The sequence below is a fragment of the Scyliorhinus torazame genome, chromosome 22, assembly GCF_047496885.1.
Source record: "Scyliorhinus torazame isolate Kashiwa2021f chromosome 22, sScyTor2.1, whole genome shotgun sequence".
NCBI lineage: Eukaryota > Metazoa > Chordata > Chondrichthyes > Carcharhiniformes > Scyliorhinidae > Scyliorhinus > Scyliorhinus torazame.
The window spans coordinates 39,640,586-39,656,846 of NC_092728.1; the positions used below are offsets into that span (position 1 = coordinate 39,640,586).

General features: G+C 49.1%; 1 protein-coding gene across 1 annotated transcript in view; it reads left to right on the forward strand.

Moving 5' to 3' along the window:
- LOC140399021 (apical endosomal glycoprotein-like) overlaps positions 1-16,261 on the forward strand; it is a 293,036-nt gene that overhangs the window by 48,329 nt on the left and 228,446 nt on the right. The window contains exon 5 of the mRNA XM_072488078.1: positions 3,300-3,519. Within this exon, the coding sequence (XP_072344179.1) occupies positions 3,300-3,519 (220 nt within the window). The remainder of the gene's footprint in view (positions 1-3,299; positions 3,520-16,261) is intronic.

Consider the following 16,261-nt stretch of genomic DNA (forward strand, 5'->3'; position numbering starts at 1 on the left):
AAGTTAAAGTCGCCCATGACTACTACCCTATGACTTCTGCACCTTTCCAAAATCTGTTTCCCAATCTGTTCCTCCACATCTCTGCTACTATTGGGGGGCCTATAGAAAACTCCTAACAAGGTGACTGCTCCTTTCCTATTTCTGACTTCAAACCATACTACCTCAATAGGGTGATACTCCTCGAACTGCCTTTCTGCAGCTGTTATACTATCTCTAATTAATAATGCCACCCCCCCCCTCTTTTACCACCCTCCCTAATCTTATTGAAACATCTATAACCAGGGACCTCCAACAACCATTTCTGCCCCTCTTCTATCCAAGTTTCCGTGATGGCCACCACATCGTAGTCCCAAGTACCGATCCATGCCTTAAGTTCACCCACCTTATTCCTGATGCTTCTTGCGTTGAAGTCTACACATTTCAACCCATCTCCGTTCCTGCAAATACTCTCCTTTGTCAGTGGTCCCTTCCCCACTGCCTCATTACATGCTTTGGCGTCCAGAATATCGTCTACCTTAGTTGCTGGACTACAAATCCGGCTCCCATTCCCCTGCCAAATTAGTTTAAACCCTCCCGAAGAGTACGAGCAAACCTCCCTCCCAGGATATTGGTGCCCCTCTGGTTCAGATGCAACCCGTCCTGCTTGTACAGGTCCCACCTTCCCCAGAATGCGCTCCAATTATCCAAATACCTGAAGCCCTCCCTCCTACACCATTTCTGCAGCCACGTGTTCAACTGCACTCTCTCCCTATTCCTAGCCTCGCTATCACGTGGCACCGGCAACAAACCAGAGATGACAACTCTGTCTGTCCTGGCTTTCAACTTCCAGCCTAACTCCCTAAACTTGTTTATTACCTCCACACCCCTTTTCCTACCTATGTCGTTGGTACCAATGTGCACCACGACTTCTGGCTGCTGCCCCTCCCCCTTAAGGATCCTGAGGGAGTGCTGCACTGTCAGAGGGTCAGTGCTGAGGGAGTGCTGCACTGTCAGAGGGTCAGTACTGAGGGAGTGCTGCACTGTCAGAGAGAAAGTACTGAGGGAGTGCTGCACTGTCAGAGGGTCAGTACTGAGGGAGTGCTGCACTGTCAGAGGGTCAGTGCTGAGGGAGTGCTGCACTGTCAGAGGGTCAGTACTGAGGGAGTGCTGCACTGTCAGAGAGACAGTACTGAGGGAGTGCTGCACTGTCAGAGGGTCAGTACTGAGGGAGTGCTGCACTGTCAGAGGGTCAGTACTGAGGGAGTGCTGCACTGTCAGATTGTCAGTACTGAGGGAATGCTGCACTGTCAGATTGTCAGTACTGAGGGAGTGCTGCACTGTCAGAGGGTCAGTACTGAGGGAGTGCTGCACTGTCAGAGGGTCAGTACTGAGGGAGTGCTGCACTGTCAGATTGTCAGTACTGAGGGAATGCTGCACTGTCAGAGGGTCAGTACTGAGGAAATGCTGCACTGTCAGAAGGTCAGTACTGAGGAAATGCTGCACTGTCAGAAGGTCAGTACTGAGCGAGTGCTGCTCTGTCAGAGGGCCAGTACTGAGGGAGTGCTGCACTGTCAGAGGGTCAGTGCTGAGGGAGTCCTGCACTGTCAGAGGGTCAGTACTGAGGGAGTGCTGCACTGTCAGAGAGTCAGTACTGAGGGAGTGCTGCACTGTCAGAGGGTCAGTACTGAGGGAGTGCTGCACTGTCAGAGGGTCAGTACTGAGGGAGTGCTGCACTGTCAGATTGTCAGTACTGAGGGAATGCTGCACTGTCAGATTGTCAGTACTGAGGGAGTGCCGCACTGTCAGAGGGTCGGTACTGAGGAAGTGCTGCACTGTCAGAGGGTCAGTACTGAGGGAGTGCTGCACTGTCAGATTGTCAGTACTGAGGGAATGCTGCACTGTCAGAGGGTCAGTACTGAGGGAATGCTGCACTGTCAGAAGGTCAGTGCTGAGGAAGTGCTGCACTGTCGCTGGGTCAGTACTGAGGGTGTGCTGCACGGTCAGAGGGTCAGTACTGAGGGAATGCTGCACTGTCAGAGGGTCAGTACTGAGGAAGTACTGCACTGTCAGAGGGTCAGTACTGAGGGATTGCTGCACTGTGAGGGTCATTGCTGAGGGAGTGCCGCACTGTCAGAGAGTCAGTACTGAGGGAGTGCTGCACCGTCAGAGGGTCAGTGCTGAGGGAGTGCTGCACTGTCAGAGGGTCAGCACTGAGGGAGTGCTGCACCGTTAGAGGGTCAGTACTGAGGGAGTGCTGCACCGTCAGCGGGTCAGTGCTGAGGGAGTGCTGCACAGTCAGACGGTCAGTACTGAGAGAGTGCTGCACTGTCAGATTGTCAGTACTGAGGGAATGCTGCACTGTCAGAGGGTCAGTACTGAGGGAATGCTGCACTGTCAGAAGGTCAGTGCTGAGGGAGTGCTGCACTGTCAGAGGGTCAGTACTGAGGGAATGCTGCACTGTCAGAGTGTCAGTACTGAGGGAATGCTGCACTGTCAGAGGGTCAGTACTGAGGAAGTGCTGCACTGTCGCTGGGTCAGTACTGAGGGTGTGCTGCACTGTCAGAGGGTCAGTATTGAGGGATTGCTGCACTGTGAGGGTCATTGCTGAGGGAGTGCTGCACTATCAGATTGTCAGTACTGAGGGAGTGCGGCACCGTCAGAGGGTCAGTGCTGAGGGAGTGCTGCACTGTCAGAGTATCAGTACTGAGGGAGTGCTGCACTGTCAGAGGGTCAGTACTGAGGGAAAGCTGCACCGTCAGAGAGTCAGTGCTGAGGGAGTGCTGCACTGTCAGAGGATCAGTACCGAGGGAGTGCTGCACTGTCAGAGGATCAGTACTGAGGGAGTGCTGCACTATCAGAGGGTCAGTACTGAGGGAGTGCCGCACTGTCAGAAGGTCAGTACCGAGGGAGTGCTGCACTGTCAGAGGGTCACTGCTGTCGCAGTGCTGCACTGTCAGAGAGTCAGTACTGAGGCAGTGCTGCACTGTCAGAGGGTCAGTACTGAGGCAGTGCTGCACTATCAGAGAGTCAGTACTGAGGGAGTGCTGCACTGTCAGAGGGTCAGTACTGAGGGAGTGCTGCACTGTCAGAGGGTCAGTACTGAGGGAGTGCGGCAGTGTCAGAGGGTCAGTACTGAGGGAGTGCTGCACTGTCAGAGGATCAGTACTGAGGGAGTGCTGCACTGTCAGAGGATCAGTACTGAGGGATAATCTTTGATTCAATGGGTGTCTAAGTGTACACACCATTAACCACGGTCATTCATTTAATGTTTGGCACCTCATGATCTCTGGAACTGAAGCTAAACCTCCCTTTTGTTGCAGCTGATATTTGAAGCCACTCTGATGAGCAGGACTGGAGATATCTCGATCGATGATGTAAATGTTGTGGGAGGTGAATGTGAAGCTCAGGGAATATGCTCCTTCGAAGCGAATAGCTGTCAGTACACATCAACAGGAATGCACAGGTGGGAGCGGCTGCCTGGAGACCCAAAGAACAGCTCCAACCGGCCCATTACTGACCATACGACAGAGACCACTCACGGTGAGGACACACTAATCTGGAAGACATCCTGATTCTTCCATTCTAGCGCTTCTATTTGCTGTTTTGATCAAAGTTCGAAGCAGAAACAAAGGTACAGAGGATCACACACTGTCCTTTCACACTCTGGGACAGTGGATCACACACTGTCCTTTCACACACTGGGACAGTGGGTCATACACTGTCCTTTCACACACTGGGACAGTGGGTCACACACTGTCCTTTCACACACTGGGACAGTGGGTCAGACTGCTTTCACAATCTTGGAAAGTGGGTCACACACAATCCTTTCACCCTCTGGGACAGTGGGTCAGACTCCTTTCACACTCTGGGACAGCGGTTCACACACTGTCCTTTCACACTCTGGGACAGTGGGTCAGACTCCTTTCACACTCTGGGACAGTGGTTCACACACTGTCCTTTAACACTCTGGGACAGTGGGTCAGACTCCTTTCACACTCTGGGACAGCGGTTCACACACTGTCCTTTCACACTCTGGGACAGTGGGTCAGACTCCTTTCACACTCTGGGACAGTGGTTCACACACTGTCCTTTCACACTCTGGGACAGTGGGTCAGACTCCTTTCACACTCTGGGACAGCGGTTCACACACTGTCCTTTCACACTGTGGGACAGTGGGTCACACACTGTCCTTTCACACTCTGGGACAGTGGGTCACACACTGTCCTTTCACACTGTGGGACAGTGGGTCACACACTGTCCTTTCACACTGTGGGACAGTGGGTCACACACTGTCCTTTCACACTCTGGAACAGTGGTCACACACTGTCCTTTCACACTGTGGGACAGTGGGTCACACACTGTCCTTTCACACTGTGGGACAGTGGGTCACACACTGTCCTTTCACACTCTGGGACAGTGGGTCACACATTGTCCTTTCACCCTGTGGACAGTTGGTCACACACTGTCCTTTCACACTCTGGGACAGTGGGTCTCACACTGTCCTTTCACATTGTCGGACAGTGGGTCACACACTGTCCTTTCACACTCTGGGACAGTGGGTCACACACTGTCCTTTCACACTCTGGGACAGTGGGTCATACACTGTCCTTTCACACTCTGGGACAGTGGGTCTCACACTGTCCTTTCACATTGTCGGACAGTGGGTCACACACTGTCCTTTCACACTCTGGGACAGTGGGTCACACACTGTCCTTTCACACTCTGGGACAGTGGGTCTCACACTGTCCTTTCACACTCTGGGACATTGGTTCACACACTGTCCTTTCACACTGTGGGACAGTGTGTCACACACTGTCCTTTCACACTCTGGGACAGTGGGTCTCACACTGTCCTTTTGTTGAATCCCAAATTTCTTTACCCGTCAGTCTGGCATCAATAAAAGTCAAGATGGATTTGCAGGTATAACATTAGTTATTTTATTCAGCTTGCAAGCTAAACTTAGTCCACAGTGATACAGATAACATGTTGCTCTCTGCAGCTCCGGGACTAAGTGTGTCCCAGACAAAGAGCTCCGTACTGATACATTCAAATGGCATCAAGTTTCACATACTCGACGCCCATAGGTCATCCTATGTCCCTCCTGACCTGTTTGATCTATTCTGATTGGCTCACTTCCAATCCCTTTCTCCGGCCCCTATCAATCCAGCATCACTCTCATAGACACACCTCTTCCTGCTTTTTCCATGCGGTCTAAAATCCTTTGTCTATGAACTAACCAGAATCACAGTGGCTTATTTCTACATTACATTAACTAATATCTCTAAAGTAACTATTTTATATCACATTCGTCATTCCCTCCTTTTATCATTCCATGATAACCGGACTATCCAATCCATAGCTACGGTTCCTCATCTAAAAAGATCCGTCGCTGCATTTCCAATTCCTGGCTTAGCCCCCCCTCATCTGCTTCACCCTCATGGATTTTAACAGTTAAATTTTTTTTTGCCGTTGATCTGATCCAGTGCACCCCGCATTCTACCCATCACACATTTAAGGATGGCCAGGCCCACAAAGGTGCAGCCGTTAGCTACCACTAGATACATGGCCATATTTATCAACCAGTCCTTCCAACCTCCAAATCCCCAGTTACCCCAAGAGCCAGGATCCTGCCTCCCGTCCAAGTGATCCCGTATGCGATCCATAAGTTTAGTGATGTTAGCGGTCAAGTCTTGAACTCCCATGATACACGTGCCCTGCACTATGGCGCATACCCCACCCTCACGGGCCAGAAGATAGTCAAGAGCATACCGGTTCTGCATTGCAAACAACCGTAGCTGAGACAACTCCTTGGTTATTGCCCCGAGGGCTCCCAAGGTTTCATTTCCCAAGATGGTAAGGCCGCAAATAAAATAATTCCTATCACTGACAGCCAAGGAACCCCCCACACCTCCCAGTGTCAATACGCTCAAAATCCCCCACCCGGCTGAGTGGCCCCGGTTGGGTGCGAGAACCTGAGGTTTTTTCCAGTTCTCGCAAAATTCAGCCGAGACTGCCCGGCGTGCTAAATGATTATGCAGCTTCCACGCCGAAGGGCAGGGGACTGTGGTAGGGACTAGAGTCCCTAGAGCACAGATTTGACATCGCAGGAGGGGGCCAGTGTTCAGGTAGGTGGTTTGAAGTGTGTCTACTTCAATGCCAGGAGTATACGAAAGAAGGTAGGGGAACTGGCAGCATGGGTTGGTACCTGGGACTTCGATGTTGTGGCCATGTCGGAGACATGGATAGAGCAGGGACAGGAATGGATGTTGCAGGTTCCGGGGTTTAGGTGTTTTAGTAAGCTCAGAGAAGGAGGCAAAAGAGGGGGAGGTGTGGCGCTGCTAGTCAAGAGCAGTATTACGGTGGCGGAGAGGATGCTAGATGGGGACTCTTCTTCCGAGGTAGTATGGGCTGAAGTTAGAAACAGGAAAGGAGAGGTCACCCTGTTGGGAGTTTTTTATAGGCCTCCTAATAGTTCTAGGGATGTAGAGGAAAGGATGGCAAAGATGATTCTGGATAAGAGCGAAAGTAACAGGGTAGTTATTATGGGAGACTTTAACTTTCCAAATATTGACTGGAAAAGATATAGTTTGAGTACAATAGATGGGTCGTTTTTTGTACAGTGTGTGCAGGAGGGTTTCCTGAAACAATATGTTGACAGGCCAACAAGAGGCGAGGTCACGTTGGATTTGGTTTTGGGTAATGAACCAGGCCAGGTGTTGGATTTGGAGGGAGGAGAGCACTTTGGGGACAGTGACCACAATTCGGTGACGTTTACGTTAATGATGGAAAGGGATAAGTATACACCGCAGGGCAAGAGTTATAGCTGGGGGAAGGGCAATTATGATGCCATTAGACGTGACTTGGGGGGGATAAGGTGGAGAAGTAGGCTGCAAGTGTTGGGCACACTGGATAAGTGGGGCTTGTTCAAAGATCAGCTACTGTGTGTTCTTGATAAGTATGTACCAGTCAGGCAGGGAGGAAGGCGTCGAGCGAGGGAACCGTGGTTTACCAAGGAAGTGGAATCTCTTGTTAAGAGGAAGAAGGAGGCCTATGTGAAGATGAGGTGTGAAGTTTCAGTTGGGGCGATGGATAGTTACAAGGTAGCGAGGAAGGATCTAAAGAGAGAGCTAAGACGAGCAAGGAGGGGACATGAGAAGTATTTGGCAGGAAGGATCAAGGAAAACCCAAAAGCTTTCTATAGGTATGTCAGGAATAAGCGAATGACTAGAAAAAGAGTAGGACCAGTCAAGGACAGGGATGGGAAATTGTGTGTGGAGTCTGAAGAGATAGGCGAGATACTAAATGAATATTTTTCGTCAGTATTCACTCAGGAAAAAGATAACGTTGTGGAGGAGAATGCTGAGCCCCAGGCTAATAGAATAGATGGCATTGAGGTACGTAGGGAAGAGGTGTTGGCAATTCTGGACAGGCTTAAAATAGATAAGTCCCCAGGACCTGATGGGATTTATCCTAGGATTCTCTGGGAGGCCAGGGAAGAGATTGCTGGACCTTTGGCTTTGATTTTTATGTCATCATTGGCTGCAGGAGTAGTGCCAGAGGACTGGAGGACAGCAAATGTGGTCCCTTTGTTCAAAAAGGGGAGCAGAGACAACCCCGGCAACTATAGACCGGTGAGCCTCACGTCTGTAGTGGGTAAAGTCTTGGAGGGGATTATAAGAGACAAGATTTATAATCATCTAGATAGGAATAATATGATCAGGGATAGTCAGCATGGCTTTGTGAAGGGTAGGTCATGCCTCACAAACCTTATTGAGTTCTTTGAGAAGGTGACTGAACAGGTAGATGAGGGTAGAGCAGTTGATGTGGTGTATATGGATTTCAGCAAAGCGTTTGATAAGGTTCCCCACGGTAGGCTATTGCAGAAAATACGGAGGCTGGGGATTGAGGGTGATTTAGAGATGTGGATCAGAAATTGGCTAGCTGAAAGAAGACAGAGGTTGGTGGTTGATGGGAAAAGTTCAGAATGGAGTACAGTCACAAGTGGAGTACCACAAGGATCTGTTCTGGGGCCGTTGCTGTTTGTCATTTTTATCAATGACCTAGAGGAAGGCGCAGAAAGGTGGGTGAGTAAATTTGCAGACGATACTAAAGTCGGTGGTGTTGTCGATAGTGTGGAAGGATGTAGCAGGTTACAGAGGGATATAGATAAGCTGCAGAGCTGGGCTGAGAGGTGGCAAATGGAGTTTAATGTAGAGAAGTGTGAGGTGATTCACTTTGGAAGGAATAACAGGAATGCGGAATATTTGGCTAATGGTAAAGTTCTTGAAAGTGTGGATGAGCAGAGGGATCTAGGTGTCCATGTACATAGATCCCTGAAAGTTGCCACCCAGGTTGATAGGGTTGTGAAGAAGGCCTATGGAGTGTTGGCCTTTATTGGTAGAGGGATTGAGTTCCGGAGTCGGGAGGTCATGTTGCAGCTGTACAGAACTCTGATACGGCCGCATTTGGAGTATTGCGTACAGTTCTGGTCACCGCATTATAGGAAGGACGTGGAGGCTTTGGAGCGGGTGCAGAGGAGATTTACCAGGATGTTGCCTGGTATGGAGGGAAAATCTTATGAGGAAAGGCTGATGGACTTGAGGTTGTTTTCGTTGGAGAGAAGAAGGTTAAGAGGAGACTTAATAGAGGCATACAAAATGATCAGGGGGTTGGATAGGGTGGACAGTGAGAGCCTTCTCCCGCGGATGGAAATGGCTGGCACGAGGGGACACAACTTTAAACTGAGGGGTAATAGATATAGGACAGAGGTCAGAGGTAGGTTCTTTATGCAAAGAGTAGTGAGGCCGTGGAATGCCCTACCTGCTACAGTAGTGAACTCGCCAACATTGAGGGCATTTAAAAGTTTATTGGATAAACATATGGATGATAATGGTATAGTGTAGGTTAGATGGCTTTTGTTTCGGTGCAACATCGTTGGCCGAAGGGCCTGTACTGCGCTGTATTGTTCTATGTTCTATAGCAATTCGGCGGGGAAATGGGGGTGACAAAACGTTGGTCGCTGTACCATTAAATAATAAGTCGTATCCTTGCTCCGTGTGCAGGCTAGCATCACAATCAGCATATCGGTTGCGTAAGGACCCCCCAGTAGCCCAGTTTATCCAACTTTGAAACGCCCATTCGGGCCGCCTAGCAATGCGGAAAGCCCTAGTCCCAACAGTGATATGAGAGACATTCGCCCATCCACAAAGGAGCTGGAGGCCGGCGTTCAATGGAACGCAAGTGGTGTTGTAACAAACGCATTGGCCAGACGCCTGGGTGATATGGCACCTCCTGTCCGTACAGGTGGGGAACAGACATGTTATATTTGTGTCCACCTCTACCAGCAAACAGCCGTATCCTTCACTGCTGAAGCAATTCTCGTACGACCGGGAATCCCTATTGGGAGTGAAGTGGCTAGGTATGTACGCCCTCCACCGTCGCAGCCTACGTACTGTGAATGGGAATTATCCCGAGGAAGGGGAAGGCAAATAGCCGGTGGTGCTGAACCCGGATCGTAAGGAAGAGTGACCTGCCCGGGCAGTGGCTCGGAATGCTGACAATGAACCACCGTTTAGGGAGTGCCCCAAAGCGGTGAAACAGAAAATAACCTAGACACCGCTGCGGGGTTCGGGTAGCAGACAACCCGTCCCTGTCCATACAAACGGTGGTAAATCTGGTAGAAGAGATTCATACTACCCGGGTTTTCCTCAGTTTGGCCTTTAACTAACTTAAGTGTATCTCCCGGTAACCTACGTTCTAGCTGTACTTCCCTTCTCATACGCCCCATCCTCTCTCTAGTCCCTTTCACTTTCTCATAGCCTCTTCCTACGCTCTTCTGACAGCCTGATGTTACCTTTATTGCACCACTCTTAACACATCCAAAATCGAATTTACATGTATTACAAAAACAAGGCAATGTCCATGTAATGTTCCCTTCCCATCGCCGGGACCGGTGCAACTGCTTCATGACTCCTGCATTCTCCTTAACTTTGATGACCTTCCATGAGTCGATACCATGTCCTCGTATATGGGGGCAGCGAAGAACATCACCTTTGCATAGGTGATGTATCCTTGTAGATTGGTTGGGGCTACACAGATACATAATATTCCCCTTTTCCATGTCCAACGCCAATAACACGCCAAGTGAAGTGAGGCCAAATATCACTCAGACGGTGCGTAGCCACCTCATCATGCTCCACACCTGTAAAATAGCACTGGAGAACGGAGGCAGGTTAGTATCCGACCTTTTACAGTCGTGGAGATGGACTCAATTTACAGTCATGTAGGTGGACCCAAGCACTTCGCCCCTCCACTTTAACTGCTGTGGGGGTGGTAAGGAGAACTTGGAAGGGCCCGTCCCATCGCGGCTCCGACCCCTTCCTAGTCCAATTTTTGACCATGACATAGCTGCCAGGCTGGACTGAAAGTGAGCTAGGTACTGGGGGCGATGGCTGGTGAGCCGCGCGGACCTGGCCATGGAGCTCCTTGAGCACTTGCGTGAGGGCTAGAACATAGGTGGTCATCTCTTCAGTCATCTGGTGAAACTGAACCAGTCTGGGAACCTGCAGGCTCCAGGGAGTTCTAAGAGGCTTGCCATAAACAATTTCGGCGGGAGAGAGCCGGGCCGGTCCCGCAGGTGTAACCCGCAGCTGGAAGAGGGCAACGGGGAGCAACTTAAGCCATGTCAGTCCCGTGTCTGCTCTTAATTTAGCCAATTTAGTTTTGAGGGTCTAATTGTGTCTCTCAACCAACCCGGCCGCCTGCGGTCTATAAGCACAGTGTAACTGCTGGCGTATGCCCAGCTGGGATCAAAACTCCTTGTTAATTTGTCCAATAAAATGAGGCCCATTATCAGAACTTAACTGAGCTGGTATACCGTACCGGGGAATGATTTCCCGCATCAAGACTTTAACCACAGTAGCAGCTTTATTATCGATAGTCGGATACGCCTCGACCCATCTGCTGAACACATCCACAATGACCAAAACATATTTATAACATTGACACCTTTCCAACTCAATGTAATCCATTTGGAGCGTCTCAAAGGGACCACTGGGCAACGGGGTTTGCCCCATACCACAAGGGATACCTTTTCCGGTGTTATATTGCTGACAAATCAAACACCGATTACTGATACTTTGGGCCAACCCCTGCATTTTAGGGTGCCACCAAGTGTCCAGCAACAAATCACTAGTCCCACGAGCCCCACAATGAGTTGCAAAGTGTACACATTCAATGACCCATAAAGCCAGCACATCAGGCATACAAGTCTGATGTGCTGGCGTGGTCCATAAAGAGGAAACAGAATCATATGTACAACCTAACCGTTTCCACATTTGTTTATCACTCTCAGGAGCGTCCTCCTGTAATCTTATGACGTCTTGGACGGTTGGCATTGACTTGTCAGAAGTAGACATATTTATCGTAGATCGTTTAGTCTGACTTAACATCTTAGGCAACATCACTTGCTGAATTTGCGCGGCTGTTCGCGCTGCACAATCTGCTCGTTCATTACCAACGTCAACTGGGGTTGTACCATTCGTGTGGGCAGCGCATTTAATAACGGAAATCTGCGCTGGCAGAAGCAGGGCCTGCAGTAAGTCATTAACTAAACCCCGGTGGGATATTTCCATGCCTGCCGAGGTAAGGAATCCCCTATTCTTCCAGAGTTGTCCGAAGTCATGAACTACCCCGAAAGCATATCGGGAGTCAGTGTAGATATTTACCCGGCGATCTCCCCCAAGTATACATGCACGGGTGAGGGCAAAAAGTTCGGCTTGTTGAGCTGAATAAGGGGTCTGGAAAGCTGCCGCTTCTAGAATCAGACCATCCTGATCTACGATTACATAACCGGACAGTCTCCGGCCAGTGGGGCTGACTAATGCACTGCCATCAACACACATAATCATGTCAGGTTGTTCTAACGGAATATCACTCAGATCGTCCCTTATTGTTGTAGTTTCCTGAATCAAAGCTAAACAGTCGTGACCAGGTGCGTCCTCATGGACAGGGGGACCGCTAAGAAAACAGGCTGGATTGATAGTGGTACAGTATTTAAATGTCAGACGTGGATTGTTCAAAAGGTATATCTCATACCTATTCTGACGAGCTGCGGTAAGATGCTGAGTCTGCAGTTGCCTCAGTAGTGCGATGACCGAGTGGGAGCTATACGCCGTAATATCCTGTTGGAGGGTGAGAGCATGTAACGGCTGTGCGATGGCATTGATTGAACGTAAATCCTGTACTAATCGGTACTGGTCTGGTTTGGCTGGGTTAGGCACAGCAAGTATGGGGGTGTTACATTCTGATTGGCAAGGGACCAAAATACCCTGTTGCAACAGCTCTTGAATTAATTTGTCTATAGACGGAGCAGCTTGGGATTTCAGGGGGTATTGCCGAATGGAAGGTAGCTTTATATGATCCTTAATCATTACCTTTATAGGTGTAACATTTGTCTTTCCCTCTTGTGATGGGTATTCCGCCCAGACCTGTGGCTTGACATATTCCAACACATCATGTCCCCAGTGATGCTGCAGTCGAGTGTTAATTATTTCAGGGACCTCAAAATATTTTATGGCAGTGCCGTCCTGCATGACTTGAAGTGCGTACTCTGTTGGATCCGAATGATCCACTGCCCTCCTGACCATTTGCCCCATATCCCTGGCATGGTACTGGTCATGGACCTGACGTGTAATATGAGGGCTTACCGAAGCTGACTGTGGCCATAACTGTGGTGATATTGTAACAAAATCGGCTGTACCTTCTTTTCCCATGACTGTGGCTGTAACCTTGACTGGCCATTCGGTCCCAATTAATGGCCGGTATTTGTCCTCCAACTCCCTGTTTTGTCCAGTTCTGTCATAGGCCAGGGTAACGTGATGCAGTGAATGTTCAATGTCTAACGTTCACCACTGGGGGGTGATAGAAATATAGCACTGTTGTCTCATCCTCCATGATGTAACCGTTACCCCCTCATCTCCGCTCTAGCTGTAGCTGGAAGATACACAGTAAATCTCGGGCCAACAAGTTGCAGTCCAATCCAGTAGTCACTACAAACTGATGCTCTGCAGACTTATTCTCGTAAGTGACTGTCACAGGTTCAGAAATAGGATACTCACACCTGTCCTGTCTTTTAAAGGGGCATTCCTGTTGCCAGTGAGCTGCACGGCCGCAATTAAAACATGCATTGCTCCCTCTATATCTGCCTCGTCCTCTTCTCCCAGTAGACCAATGGCCCCTCAGAGGGGGCTGCGGTTGTAAAGCTGTTGATGCGTTCGGTGGGCCATAAAAAGGAGCTGAGGGTCCCTTTGGGTGGGTTTGGTATCCTCCTCCTCGCTGATCCACCCACCCAAAGTCACAATATTGGAGCTCCTGCTGATAAACTACCATTTCTGCCGCTTGTTGGGATCGCCAATCATCCTTTTTCATTACATACTCAGTCTTAACCTTTGTAACTGAGCCTCCTTCTTGGCCTACACCCTCCTTCCAATAAAATCTGACTGCCCTTGCCATCTGGGAAGGGTCGTTCTCTGTCCAATTCATGTTATTACATTTCACAGCAGTAACCACAGAAGGTGGTAGGCAATGCATTAACATAGCACAATATTGAGGGGAATTCTGACCATTTTGATACAGCAAGTCGCCTGACTGCCCACGGTAGATTTCATTAAAACGCTCCAGAAATTCCTCTGGCTCTTCAATCTTCTTAGGTTTTAGGTCTAAGATAACAGAAAGATTTATGGGCCTTTGAAATGTGCTATTCAACGCATTCAGGATCTGTGTCCTTCTATCGTCGTCTAACGCATAGGCCTGCTGAAGTGCGGCATGACTAGCATAATTCAGGTGGTTAAGATAATTGCGGTACTCTGCTGGGGTTAAAATCTGCTGGACTAGGGCCCAGAGGTCCCTTGAATCAGCTTGATAAATTGAGATGGTAGTTTGTTTACGTTAATGATGGAAAGGGATAAGTATACACCGCAGGGCAAGAGTTATAGCTGGGGGAAGGGCAATTATGATGCCATTAGACGTGACTTGGGGGGGATAAGGTGGAGAAGTAGGCTGCAAGTGTTGGGCACACTGGATAAGTGGGGCTTGTTCAAGGATCAGCTACTGCGTGTTCTTGATAAGTATGTACCGGTCAGACAGGGAGGAAGGCGTCGAGCGAGGGAACCGTGGTTTACCAGGGAAGTGGAATCTCTTGTTAAGAGGAAGAAGGAGGCCTATGTGAAGATGAAGTGTGAAGTTTCGGTTGGGGCGATGGATAGTTACAAGGTAGCGAGGAAGGATCTAAAGAGAGAGCTAAGACGAGCAAGGAGGGGACATGAGAAGTATTTGGCAGGAAGGATCAAGGAAAACCCAAAAGCTTTCTATAGGTATGTCAGGAATAAGCGAATGACTAGGGAAAGAGTAGGACCAGTCAAGGACAGGGATGGGAAATTGTGTGTGGAGTCTGAAGAGATAGGCGAGATACTAAATGAATATTTTTCGTCAGTATTCACTCAGGAAAAAGATAATGTTGTGGAGGAGAATGCTGAGCCCCAGGCTAATAGAATAGATGGCATTGAGGTACGTAGGGAAGAGGTGTTGGCAATTCTGGACAGGCTGAAAATAGATAAGTCCCCGGGACCTGATGGGATTTATCCTAGGATTCTATGGGAGGCCAGGGAAGAGATTGCTGGACCTTTGGCTTTGATTTTTATGTCATCATTGGCTACAGGAATAGTGCCAGAGGACTGGAGGACAGCAAATGTGGTCCCTTTGTTCAAAAAGGGGAGCAGAGACAACCCCGGCAACTATAGACCGGTGAGCCTCACGTCTGTAGTGGGTAAAGTCTTGGAGGGGATTATAAGGGACAAGATTTATAATCATCTAGATAGGAATGATATGATCAGGGATAGTCAGCATGGCTTTGTGAAGGGTAGGTCATGCCTCACAAACCTTATTGAGTTCTTTGAGAAGGTGACTGAACAGGTAGACGAGGGTAGAGCAGTTGATGTGGTGTATATGGATTTCAGCAAAGCGTTTGATAAGGTTCCCCACGGTAGGCTATTGCAAAAATACGGAGGCTGGGGATTAAGGGTGATTTAGAGATGTGGATCAGAAATTGGCTAGCTGAAAGAAGACAGAGGGTGGTGGTTGATGGGAAATGTTCAGAATGGAGTACAGTCACAAGTGGAGTACCACAAGGATCTGTTCTGGGGCCGTTGCTGTTTGTCATTTTTATCAATGACCTAGAGGAAGGCACAGAAGGGTGGGTGAGTAAATTTGCAGATGATACTAAAGTCGGTGGTGTTGTCGATAGTGTGGAAGGATGTAGCAGGTTACAGAGGGATATAGATAAGCTGCAGAGCTGGGCTGAGAGGTGGCAAATGCAGTTTAATGTAGAGAAGTGTGAGGTGATTCACTTTGGAAGGAATAACAGGAATGCGGAATATTTGGCTAATGGTAAAGTTCTTGAAAGTGTGGCTGAGCAGAGGGATCTAGGTGTCCATGTACATAGATCCCTGAAAGTTGCCACCCAGGTTGATAGGGTTGTGAAGAAGGCCTATGGAGTGTTGGCCTTTATTGGTAGAGGGATTGAGTTCCGGAGTCGGGAGGTCATGTTGCAGCTGTACAGAACTCTGGTCCGGCCGCATTTGGAGTATTGCGTACAGTTCTGGTCACCGCATTATAGGAAGGACGTGGAGGCTTTGGAGCGGGTGCAGAGGAGATTTACCAGGATGTTGCCTGGTATGGAGGGAAAATCTTATGAGGAAAGGCTGACGGACTTGAGGTTGTTTTCGTTGGAGAGAAGAAGGTTAAGAGGAGACTTAATAGAGGCATACAAAATGATCAGGGGGTTGGATAGGGTGGACAGTGAGAGCCTTCTCCCGCGGATGGATATGGCTGGCACGAGGGGACATAACTTTAAACTGAGGGGTAATAGATATAGGACAGAGGTCAGAGGTAGGTTCTTTACGCAAAGAGTAGTGAGGCCGTGGAATGCCCTACCTGCTACAGTAGTGAACTCGCCAACATTGAGGGCATTTAAAAGTTTATTGGATAAACATATGGATGATAATGGCATAGTGTAGGTTAGATGGCTTTTGTTTCGGTGCAACATCGTGGGCCGAAGGGCCTGTACTGCGCTGTATTGTTCTATGTTCTATGTTCTATGTTCTCAAGGAATCCACGAAGGCAGCAGGAGATTTTTTTCTATCTGGGATTGTAGACATAATAGCCATCATCTCACTGGGTGTCCATGGGAAGTAAACGTCTATCGTGGGGTTCGCTCCCGCAGTCA